Raw genomic sequence first — 13,219 nt, forward strand, 5'->3', positions numbered from 1 at the left:
TAATTATAATTAAGAGGGGGTTGCAAAAACTGACATGTTGATGTAAGATGCAATATTCAGTATGGGGGGTAACACGAGTAATACAGTAACGCAGGGTCGCATTGGGAGACAACATTTTACTGAACATAGGTTTCACCACAGATATCTAATATATCTATTATTATTATTAATAATAGTAGTATTTATTATTATTGATTTATATATGGGTGTTGCGCATAAATAGAATAGATCGAGCCATGCTATGAGTCACTGACTGATGTAACTGACGACACATTGAAACTGTTATAACACACGACACACAACCTCGTTTAAGGTGTGTTCCATTCAGAAGTGATCATCCCATTGCCGTATTCCAGGGGTCTGCAAGCTTTTTGACATGGAGTGCCAATTTTTTATTTTCCTGGTCCACTGCTGTCATTTTAATTGGAAATTCTGTTTGAAGCAGTTTTACAGCATGACTATCATGATCGTTCTCCCTTCAAAGTGCCCTTCGGAGGGTAATATATTCCATTTGGAATCTTCTTTATCTTTATGCAGCTGGATGATAAATAGGCTAATAGCAATAACAAAAATGTGTTTAACTATTTAGGAAACCAAAAAGTTTGAATGGCAATATTCAAAATAATTTTGTCACACATTTTTATAGATAACTTCATTAATTTCAGTAAAGACTGTAAAGTCAGAAAAGTATTTCCCACAACTGCTGATACTGAGGCCCTATGACGCAATGCAATTTCAAATCCAATACATAAGATTTCACACAACTAATGCCACGGTGGGAATGCAAAAAAATAAACAATTTCTTCTTACCTTGAATAAATAGTCATTGTAGGAGAACAATCCGGTTTATCAAGTCTGCTTTTTTAGGAACTTCAGTGTAAACCTGCTCTCACATGCCACTTAGGCAGTGCCAGCATAATGTACTTAGAACTTGTAGGCAAGACCAATTGTAAATTTTTGCATCCGTCCGCGCTGTTTTTCAGTTGTTTTCCTATGTAAATATGGGCTAAAGTAAACAGATGTCTTTGACTGTTGTGAAGTGTCTTGTTGTTGTTCTTCTCATGCAGGTGTGCTGCATTTGTTTAGACACAGTGACACGTTAAAAAGAACTTAAGGGGGCCTGGGTAGCTCAGCGAGTATTGACACTGACTACCACCCCTGGAGTCTCGAGTTAAAATCCAGGGTGTGCTTAGTGACTCCAGCTAGGTCTCCTAAGCAACCAAATTGGTCTGGTTGCTAGGGAGGGTACAGTCACATGGGGTAACCTCCTCATGGTCGCGATTAGTGGTTCTCGCTCTCAATGGGGCGCATAGGTCACATGGGGTAACCTCCTCATGGTCGCGATTAGTGGTTCTCGCTCTCAATGGGGCGCATAGGTCACATGGGGTAACCTCCTCATGGTCGCGATTAGTGGTTCTCGCTCTCAATGGGGCGCGTGGTGAGTTGTGCGTGGATCGTGGAGCCTCCACATGTCGAGAGTCTCCGTGGTGTCATGCACAACGAGCCATGTGATAAGATGCATAGATTGACCGTCTCAGAAGCAGAGGCAACTGAGACTTGTCCTCCGCCACCCGGACTGAAGTGAGTAACCGCGCCACCAAGTAGTGGGAATTGATTTAAATCCAAATTAAGAGATTTAAAACGGGGATAAAAAAAAAAATAAAAAAATTAAATGGCTAAAAACACGTCTCAAGATGCTTGTGTTCTGTTCTAGTCATTGCACAGCATCTAGCTTTTTTGTAGCAAAAGGGCACATTCGATGCGCATTCGATGCAAACAGCCCCTCTTCGATCCTCTTTGATTCAACGTTAAAGATGGACACGTGAAACGTTCAGGAATGAAGCATTATGGGGGTCGTTTTTATTTTAAAATTAAATATATTGTACATATGCGATTTTTTAATATTTTAAAAGAGATTTATTCATTTCATTTTTGGCTTTTTAAATCTTATATACTGTATATATCATAATGTTCATCAGTCTGCTAGTGGCCCACAGGCCCAGCGGGAAAAGTCCAGAATCTCCCGATGGCCAATCTGACCCTGCAGTAATTTCTGAGTAAAATAATGACTAAAGGTGTCTTCAAATATTAAAACATCTACATGAACACACCAGAAACTGCTTACCCACACACTCTTTAAAGCAGAAGTAATGCATTGCTTTTCCATAATAAGTAATTTTGTAACAATTACTTTGATTAAAAGTAGTACTTCTAAAAGTAAAATTTTCCATAACTGCTTGCAACATTCAGAAACAGTGAAACAACAAGAAACCTACAGACATAATAAACAGAAAATTGCTTTAAGGTCTTGAAACACAGCGTTGCTGATGAAGTTGGTTAGCACAGACTGAAGGCCTACTCACACATAGCATGAATTTTCACTGTGAAAAGAACAAAACACAATGAAAATTTGCCCTGGAATAGGGCAACCTATTTTTTCCCGCTACACAGGGCAATTTTTTGGTTCACTTGCTAAAAAATTGGACTGAACAATAAGCTTTTGGGTGACCTGTCTGGAATCTGTGTTGTTGGTCTCGAAATACAAGGAACATAAAAAGCCACAGCTGCAACAAACAAGTGAAAAACTAAATGGTAATGTGATATGTTTTATAGATAAAAACATACCATACACTATACATACTATTACAACAGCTGTGCTATAATTATTACTAACAGCACCACACTATTATTGTCAATATTATTGATGGCATATATTCCTGATTATATACTGTATACTGAATATATTGGCAGTATACACGATTAGCCACAACATTCCCATCACCATCAATGGAGTACCGGTGGAGAGAGTCAGCAGCTTCAAGTTCATCGATGTCCACATCACTGAGGAACTCACATGGTCCGTCCACACTGAGGCCGTTGTGAAGAAGGCTCATCAGCGCCTCTTCTTCCTGAGACGGCTGAGGAAGTTTGGAATGAACCGCCACATCCTCACAAGGTTCTACACCAGCACTGTAGAGAGCATCCTGACTGGCTGCATCACTGCCTGGTACGGCAATCGCACCGCCCACAACCGCAAAGCCCTGCAAAGGGTGGTGCGAACTGCCAGACACATCATCGGAGGTGAGCTTCCCTCCCTCCAGGACATATATACCAGGCGGTGTGTGAAAAAAGCTCGGAGGATCATCAAAGACTCCAGCCACCCGAGCCATGGGCTGTTCTCACTGCTACCATCAGGCAGATGGTATCGCAGCATCAGGACCCGCACCAGCCGACTTCATGACAGCTTCTTCCCCCAAGCAATCAGACTTTTGAACTCTTGATCTCTCACGATCAATATACATCAGCACTGCACTTTATTAATCTTATTATCTCTCACCGGACTGTCATAAATTATATTCTCTCTTAACAATACACTGGCAACTGACTATCAACCGACAGCCTAAATGTCAATACAGTACAAAACAAACTACTGTTTATTATATATATATATATATATATATATATATATATATATATATATATATATATATATATATATATATACACACACTATATATACTATTTATTGTATAATGTGTATTCTATATTGTGTGTATTGTATACTGTACTTTGTATATTATTATTTGTATATTGTGTTGTGTGTAATTATGTGTATATTATATATGTAAATTGTGATGTGTAAATCTGTTTATTGTAAATTGGTATATGTCTCATCACTGTCATGACTATGTTGCTCGGAACTGCACCCAAGACTTTCACCCACTATTGCACTTGTGTATATGATTGTGACAATAAAAGTGATTTGATTTGACATTAAAACCACCTGCCTAATATTGTGTAGGTCCCCCTCGTGCCGCCAAAACAGTGCCAACCTGCATCTCAGAATAGCATTCTGAGATGATATTCTTCTCACCACAATTGTACAGAGCGGTTATCTGAGTTACCCTAGACTTTGTCAGTTCAAACCAGTCTGGCCAGTCTCTGTTGACCTCTGTCATCAACAAGGCATTTCAGTCGACAGCACTACCACTAGAAAAGTTTTGTTTTTGGCACCATTCAGAGTAAATTCTAGAGACTGTTGTGTGTGAAAATCCCAGGAGATCAGCAGTTACAGAAATACTCAAACCAGCCCATTTGGCACCAACAATCATCCATGCGATTATCTAATCAGTCAATCGTGTGGCAGCAATGCAGTGCATAAAATCATGCAGATACAGGTCAGGATCTTCAGTTAATGTTCACATCAACCATCAGAATGGGGAAAAATTTTGATCTAAGTGATGTGGACCGTGGCATGATTGTTGGTGCCAGACGGGCTCGTATGAGTATTTCTGTAACTGCTGATCTCCTGGGATTTTCACACACAACAGTCTCTAGAATTTACTCAGAATGGTTCCAAAAACAAAAAATATCCAATGAGTGGCAGTTCTGTGGATGGAAATGCCTTGTTGATGAGAGAGGTCAACAGAGATTGGCCAGACTGTTTCAAACTGACACAGTCTACGGTAACTCAGATAACCGCTCTGTATAATTATGGTGAAAAGAATATCATCTCGGAATGCTATTCTGAGATGCGGGTTGGCGCTGTTTTGGTGGCACGAGGGGGACCTACACAATATTAGGCAGGTGGTTTTAATGTTGTGGCTGATCGGTGTATATTCCTAATGTGATGGCATGATATATTCCTATATCATGCCATCACTATTTTATTTTCCATTCCAACATTCAGTTATATGTCAGCGATGGATTCTATTTTGTATAAAAGCATGAGAATAACAAGTGTGTGCTTTCCTTTTGTTCAGGTATGTGAACTTTCTCTGAGACAATTTGCATCATCCGTGTGAAAAGATTAATCTGTGATTTATGCAAGGAATAATTGTAAACCAATCAGAATGGAGCATTCAATGGTGCCACTGTATAAGCTATTTTGTCACATTGCTCATTGTGTGAATAGGCCTCAAGTTTATAATTTAACAATATCAATAAGGGGCAAAGGTCATTAAACTTTGTTATAATACATTTGTACATTCATTAAAAACCATCAATTGTTTGAGATTATTGTCTAGGGAAAGATACCATAAGCAGTCATTTGTGGAGTTTAGTTAGTTATATTTACATTTATTCATTTGGCAGACGCTTTTATCCAAAGCGACTTACAAAAGAGGAAATCATAAGCAAATCATCTTGAGACAGTGGTATGAAAAGTGTTTTTTTTTAATGACTGGTTAAGTGCTCATGGAAAAGATGTGTTTTTAGTCATTTTTTGTTAGTGTCTCAGATACATTAAATCAGGCAGTGAAAGATTTTTAAGTTAGAGCAGAACAAGCTACAAATGCTTACCTCTTTGGATAAACGTGTAAATACATCCCCACCCCTGAGAAAATCCAGAATTAAATAGAGTTTCCCTTCTGTCTGAAAGGCTGCAAGTGAGTGGAAAAACAATATTAGATGCACACATTGGTATGTCACAATTATGATGGGCTGAATCAATAGTCTGTGTCAAGCAAATAAACCAATAAGAGATCAGTACACATGGAAAGGAATAAAAAAAACAAAAAACAGCTTCTCTCAAGTCTTGTCAATGTTTCCCAGAAGTAGAGATGGTTGAATGAGCTCAGGCTGTTCACACAAGTCTTACCATAGTGCAACTTCACAATGAAAGGATGATTGACCTCCACCAGAATATCTCTTTCCATCTTCGTGCGAACTCTGTCCCTCACTGCAACACAACAAACATGTGTGAGGAATAAACATGCAACTCATCACACCGGACATGAGCAAGCAAGGGTCATTCACACTGACAAAGTGGAGCACACATGATACGTCTACTGTGAGAAACTGTTGTGGAGAGGTTACTGTGAGCGATTTCACTGTTCTACATGATCTGTCCCTGTTCACATACAGGAAGGTGCTTTCAAGTCAAGTCATTTTTATTCATATCTTATTTTAATAATATCTATGACCATTATCAAATATGGCTGATAATTAATATTCATTCAAATAATTGTGATTATGATGATTCATCATCACACAGATTGTCACACTTCTTAAAGTGTACTATATGGCTTTTCCACCATCAGGCTGAATGGTTCTCATTGCGAAATCATGCCGTTCCGTGCTGATCCAGTTGGCATGGTTACCGTTTCTTTTTCTACTCTGGTGCTTGAATGTATATAACAAATACGTCGACGACGTGAGAGAAAAACATTGGAGCGGATGCGCTATGGAGGATGATCGCATATTTGTTTTTAGAACTGCTTTTCTCCCAGGCTTCAACTCTGCAAAAGCACAGGAATGACATGTCCCATGATGCAAAAAGGAAAGAGAAAAAGGTGAGAGGTTTACCATCATTTGCTGAGGTGTTGTGTATGCCACCAGACACAAACACAAAAAAGGATATTTACTGACAAAATATTATAGGAGTAATATGATATTATATGAGTTTTAATAAGATAGCTAGTGTGATATACCTCCCTAAAGAAAAAGTGATAGAAGTGATATGATGTGGGTGAGAAACAGATCAATATTTAAGACCTTTTATACTATCAATCTGCACTTCACTTTCACTTGCTAAAGTGAAACTAAACAGGCGCAACAAGTGACTTTCAGATGTGAAAGTGAAAGAGGAGATTAATAAAAAAAAAGGAGTTAAATATTGACCTGTTTCTCACCGACACTTCCAGTATATCGCTTTTGAAAATATGGATTTAGGAAGTTTGTTCATGAAGGAAAATGGCCTGAGGGTAAAAACTGTTCTTGTGCCTGGATGTCCTGTCACTGAGTGCTCGGTAGCGCTGGCCAGAGGACAACAGTTCAAAGAGGGAGTGGGCAGGGTGTGTGGGGTCCAGAGTGATTCTACCTGCATGTTTCCTCACTCTGGAGACGTTCAGGTCTTAAGCACTGTTAGCTAACCGATTGTAACCATGCTATGCTAAACTAAAAGTGTAAATGCTACTGAAAGCTTTCTTCACCGTGCTCAAAATTACATAAAAGATCTTTTTTGGTCAACTTTACGTTTACAATGTTGTTTTTAGAACCCAGCTAACCTGAATTGTTATATTATAGGGCTCCAGACTAACATTTTGGAGCAGTGGCACTGGAGCCACGTTGTACAGATAGTGGCACCAGCACTTGATTTGGTAGCACCAGTGGGTTTTATGGCCTTTAAATTGAAATAAAATAAATAAAAGAACAGAAACCATTGAAAATAGTGATATTATTATTGAATCACAAATGCACAAAGTTAATTTAAACCTAATTTATGTAGGGTTATGTTCAAATATTCTGACAGGTCTCCATAACTGATATGGTTTTCCTTTTATCCAGCTCTTATTTTTTACTTAAGTTCATTCAGCCTAAAGTATACTCCGCCTGTCCATGTTCCGCGACGGTCCGCACACAGTCCGTGTGATGTAAATTTCGTCATCAGGAGTGTCCGTGCAGCCAGAGTTTTCTGTCCGCGCGGACTGTGCACAGACAAACACGCATGCACAAGGTTGACTGTTGAGATGGCACCAGCACTTGTTCTTGTGCCTGGATGTCCTGTCACTGAGTGCTCTGTGGCAACACGCACAGTTGAGGTATACTTTCAAAGCTGTGCGCACACAACTGTGCGCGGGACGGAACAGAACACGTGAAGTATACCTGGGCCTTTAGAAATGAACATGTTGACAAAGGGAAAAAAAAAAATCATAGCTTCATCCTTAATTAATTGGGTCCAAGCTTTAAATGTTTTTTTTTTTTTCTTCTCCTTTGTACTTGCCCTACTTCTTGCATAGTATCCACTTGTTTAACTGTGGTATTAGTAAGATTATGGTAATCACAGGTAAAACCATGCTTTCTCATTTCCATGGTCAGATGTAATTATGATTTCTAAACAAATTAACTATGGATGATAATGTTAATCTGTATTAACTAACAGTATCCTAAACACATGTAGAAACTAAAGTGTGACTAATATTCCCCTAATATACAATATTTAACACAAATATGATAATAGTAACATTTATTATAAACATATACAACATTTCTGCCAAAACACCATCGTTTTTACAGTTAATGCAACTACAGTCACTGCAAGGTAAACTTCTATAAGGGTGGCGAAGTGTGGATTGAAAAGTCTTATAGTAAATACCATTGTGCATGGCACCATGTTTTGCTGTTTACCTCGTCACTGCTGTTTAGAATGTCGGGGTGGTTTAATCTGGTTTCAATTAGCTTCAGGACCCTTTATGTGGGTACTGTGACTTGCGCTGTGTTTACTACTGCTGCAGCCGGTGGATGCTCTGAAAAATTTAAATGTGTACCCCCGTTTCATCACACTTTTTTTTTTTTTTTTTTTTTTGGAGTATTTGGTTTTCGGTGTTTCCCATGTGCACCACAAAAAGTTGGGCAATTTTGCATTTGCACCGATGCGACTTCTTACCAAATTAAGTTGCACTAAGCAGCAAAATGTGACCATTTAGTCGCAGCCTGAAGCCCTGTTTCTTTACATTCAGGGAAGACATTTGAGATTCTGTGTGTATCTAAAAATATGTGCTTTCATTCATCTCCACAGTAATGAAGTAACCTGGCATCTGTCACTGTGTGTCATTAACAATGTGTATCTGAACCCGCAATGACCAGGAATATTAACCATAACAAAAACGAAAATGAAAGTGAAACTGGAGCACTTTATGTGTGTAACATGTTCAGTATAAAAATCCTTTCACAGATACTGCTTGCATAAGACAGAGGGTTGGAGTTAATTTGAAGTGTTCACATAATGATATAACAGGAAAATGAGACAAAAACAGTGTTCCCCTTATGTGGACAGTAAAATGAATTTGAAGCGCACAATAAATCATAGTTATTTCAAATAATCACAGTCAGGTGATAATGTAATAATCTCAACAGGCCTACTGTATATAATAAGCATGCTGATATGGAATTTCTGGGTTGATTCCGATAACCGATAATTCATAGCTCATTGTGGCCGATACTGATAACCGATATTTAATTTTCTTTTTTTTTTTTTTCTTTTTTTTTTTTTAAAACCTTTAACTTGGAACTGCAAGCCATTTCATTAAAAGCTTCTCATTTGAAAGATGTGTGTCATTTAAAAGCTTGGAATTTGGACTTGCTGCTTTTTAAGGTTTGGCAGATGTAACATGAACCAGAAATGTTCCTATATTACAGATAAATACTGATTTGAATGAGAAATAAATGATAATACACTTGCATAAATTGTATGGTGCCCATTTATATGAGTGTTTACGGTAATTCTAATGACTCACTGACAGAGAATAATTCAAACAGCTGTAATAATGCATTAAACCAAAATGAGGTTATAAACAGCATGTAAAGAACATGAAAACAACAAAATACACAACAAACCCTAAACTTTGTATACATGTTATAATATTTATTATAGCAGCCAGACTGTGTGTGCAGTGGTGGTTTGTGTGTTTCATAGACTACAGCACTCATCTCTAATAGTTCCACTGTATAACTTATGAAATGTGAACACAACAATCATAATTGGAACAGGTAACATAATACAGATTGAACAGTCATTAGTCATAACATTATAAAAGTCTCAACTCGTAAAATACAACAAGCAAATTTGTTTCACTCAAAACTAGTGTTTTTAGCCATCCCAAGTCACTCTGTGAAACTTTTTTCAAGATCTTTGAACCGTGTTAGGTTGTTTTGGGGCTTGGTTTAATCGCATTGCCATGCTGCAAGTAACAATGTGCAATTTCCCAGATTCTGTTTATTTTTCATCAAGTAATGAGAAAATGATTGCCCCCAAGTAAAATACATACATGTTTTTGCCGAGTTTTCGTTTATTGCCTCAAAGCATAAACAGAATATGGGAAATGGCATGTTGTTACTCACAGTAGATGATCCTGAATTAATACCAAACCCAAAAAAACATAAGATGCAGAGATGTTGAAATAATCCTTACAGAGTGATAGGAGATTGGCTCTGCACAAGCACACTGTCGCTTAGGGCTGCCCGAGTCTCTGCTTGAAGGAAAGACTTTGCAGGCAGTCAGACATTCTCAGCCTCAAGCAAATAAACCATAACAAATTAATCAGCTAAAATGTCGGTGGTAATTCCATTAGCGGCACAATAATAATATTTTGATTTAAGGTTATCGGCCAATAATATATCGGCTGCCGATATATATCGTGCATCCCTTCTATATAATATATACACACTGATGAGCCAAAACATTATGACCACCTGCCCAATATGTTGTTGGTCCTCTGCGTGCCGCCAAAACAGCGCCAACCTGCCGAGGCATGGACTCTACAAGACCCCTGAAGGTGTCCTGTGGTATCTGGCATGAAGACATTAGCAGCAGATCCATCAAGTCCTGCAAGTTGTGAGGTGGCGACACCATGGATCGGACTTGTTGGTCCAGCACATCCCACGGATGCTCAATCGGATTGAGATCTGGGGAATTTGGAGGCCAGTGCAACACCTTGAACTCTTCATTATGTTTCTCAAACCATTCCCGAACAATGTGTGCAGTGTGGCAAGGCGCATTATCCTGCTGAAAGAGGCCACTTCCAACAGGGAATACCATTGCCATGAAGGGGTGTACCTGGTCTGCAACAATGTTTATGTAGGTGATACGTGTCAAACTGACATCCACATGAATGGCTGGACCCAGGGTTTCCCAGCAGAAAAGCATCCCCAGAGCATCACACTCCCGCCACCAGCTTGTCGTCTTCTCAAAGTGCATCTTGGTGCCATCACTTCCCGGTAAATGGCGCACACATACAAGGTCATCCATGTGATGTAAAAAACATGGGACTCATCGGACCAGGTGACCTTCTTCCACTGCTCCAAGGTCCAGTTCCGATGCTCGTGAGCCCATTGTATGCGCTTTCGATGGTGGATAGGGGTCATCATGTGCCACTACGCATCCCCATACGCAGCAGGGTGTGATGTACTGTGTTGGGACACATTCCACCATTTCTGACCGGGAGCACCCTACAAGCCTTGCCGTTTCAGAGATGCTCTGACCCAGTCATCTGGCCATAATAATTTGGCCCTTGTCAAAGTTGCACAGGTCTTTACTCCTGCCCATTTCTCCTGCATTCAACACGTTGACTATGAGAACTGACTTTTCACTAACCATCGAACCTACCCAGACCTTGACCTGTGGCCTTGTTAGGTGATGATCAATGTTTTTCCCTTCACCTGTGAGTGGTCATAATGTTTTGGCTCATCAGTGTGTAATATATATATATATATATACATACATACACACACACACACACACACACAGTATATACTATATATATATTTTCAAAGCTATGGCCAGTTGTGCAGGTCACCAATAATGCCATGGCGACCAGCAGCAGGAACGCATACTAGTGACCGACAGTACAGCAACTAGCTCCAGTAATCAAAACACTGTCAGTGTGAGCGGGGCTTAACACTAATGATGACACTCACCTTTTAAAGATGCCTTTTTGAGCACTTTCATTGCATACAGCTGACCGGCGTCTGGACCAATTAACTTCCGCACCAGAAACACCTGAGGTCAGGACAATTCACAGGTCACCTCTCACTTTACATACAGGACACAACAAACTACATGATGTACAACAAAGACTTCATGTCCTCAATATCCGAATATATGAACACAGAACATGATAGTTCACACAACTAGAGGTCTACGCATGTTTTTTTTTTAATTGGCTGATTCTGATATCCAGAGAGCAGTGTGGCTGATAGGCTTATATATCACACAATTCAATATAATAATAAATGACATACATATAATACACAAATTGTCTAAAAAATTAACTAACTTTTATTTAGCATTATATTTACTGAAACTTTCACACAAAACTTTAACTTTGTAAAAATAATAATATATATATATATGTTTTATTTTTTTATTTTTTTTGTGCGCATTATCTCACAAAAGACAGAATCAAACTAACTGACATACAGTGCACAGTAATGTTACATTTACTTAAAGCACACGTGAAGTATTTTTACTTTGAAGTTGCTCTCTTACTGTTGTGCGGATACAGCTAGCAGCTTACTCGGCCCGGATCACCTGCTTGGAGTGTTATGGACTGACCGGCGCGCTACATTCGTGAGTCAGAAGGAATTAATAAAACATGCTTCAGAGGAATACGATCGCTGCACAGGAAGAAAATGGATTTGCAGAAGTTTCGTGCGGTTTGTGAATTAAATCTGTTTAAACAAAATATCCGCATATTTGCAGACATATATGTTAGAAATGTTATTGATATTTGCCTTTTTATCATTAGACAAGAAATTTAACATTTACATGGTACTGTTGAGAAGACAGCAAGAGGGAATGAAATGCGAGCACTTTAAACATCATGAGTTCATACTTGTCTGCTGCGGCTCTGATATGCGGGAATGTTTAAATAAAACCGTTTCAAATCGGTCTATTATTGTGGTAAAACAATGGCACGTAACAACAAAAACTGTGATTGGTCATTTAGATGTCTCAGACGGCTCCTTCACATGCAAGCAGGTGATTCTCTGTGCCACCACGGCTTAAGACACCAATGGGCAGATCATTTAAAAAACAACAACATATTGGCCGATTAATTGGCCTTAGCAATATATCGGTCGACCACTACACAAAACACTGAAAAACATATAAGAAACTGATTCAGATAATCAGGAGACATGAGTCCATTTCTTGTTGAATAAATATTAGTCCTGTCAATCGATTAACATTTTAAATCGTGATTAAATCGCTTTGAACTCCACATCAGAAGCGCTGCAGACAAAGTCTCATTCTGTGTTTTGGTGATAGTTAAGACTTGACAAGTTTCTGTGGTTATTAAATTGTGCATTACAGAGGCTGCAAAGTACTTGATTTCTATCACAAGACCCATGGCTTGTTTTGTACAACAAATAACATTAAGAGGTCCTTTCCCCATCATTAGATTACTGGCACAGCCGTTATGTGTGTTCTTGTGGTGTGCGTCAGTGTAATGACTTTCCAACTAGGGCTGCAACTAACTATTATTTTGATAAGACTAATCTAACGATTATTAGATTATTAGACTATTCTGCGATTATTGCAACGATTAATCATTAGCTCTTAACCGACTATTCAGCTTGTGCCCCGACTTAAAAGGTTGTATTAAACGTGCTTACAATAAAGAGGACAAAATCATCTTTTAAAAATACCTATAAATGACATTCACTGAATTAAAGGAAAAAAAAATACTTAAGTTTAATTCAGTAAAGAAATTCACTGCAA

At 38.7% G+C, this 13,219-nt stretch overlaps 1 protein-coding gene across 7 annotated transcripts in view; it reads right to left on the reverse strand.

Annotated features, from left to right (window-relative positions):
• Window positions 1-13,219, reverse strand: part of rps6kal (ribosomal protein S6 kinase a, like) — a 101,858-nt gene that overhangs the window by 70,315 nt on the left and 18,324 nt on the right. For all 7 annotated transcript variants that reach the window (XR_007892586.1, XM_051650579.1, XM_051650574.1 and 4 more), the window contains exons 4-6: window positions 11,416-11,497; window positions 5,600-5,680; window positions 5,302-5,381 (exon numbers count right to left, since the gene is read on the reverse strand). Coding sequence is in view for 6 of the 7 variants with exons in the window: in XM_051650579.1 (XP_051506539.1) it covers window positions 5,302-5,381; window positions 5,600-5,680; window positions 11,416-11,497 (243 nt within the window). In the remaining variant the exon portion in view is untranslated. The remainder of the gene's footprint in view (window positions 1-5,301; window positions 5,382-5,599; window positions 5,681-11,415; window positions 11,498-13,219) is intronic.

Source organism: Myxocyprinus asiaticus, chromosome 22 (assembly GCF_019703515.2).
Source record: "Myxocyprinus asiaticus isolate MX2 ecotype Aquarium Trade chromosome 22, UBuf_Myxa_2, whole genome shotgun sequence".
Taxonomy (NCBI): Eukaryota; Metazoa; Chordata; class Actinopteri; order Cypriniformes; family Catostomidae; genus Myxocyprinus; species Myxocyprinus asiaticus.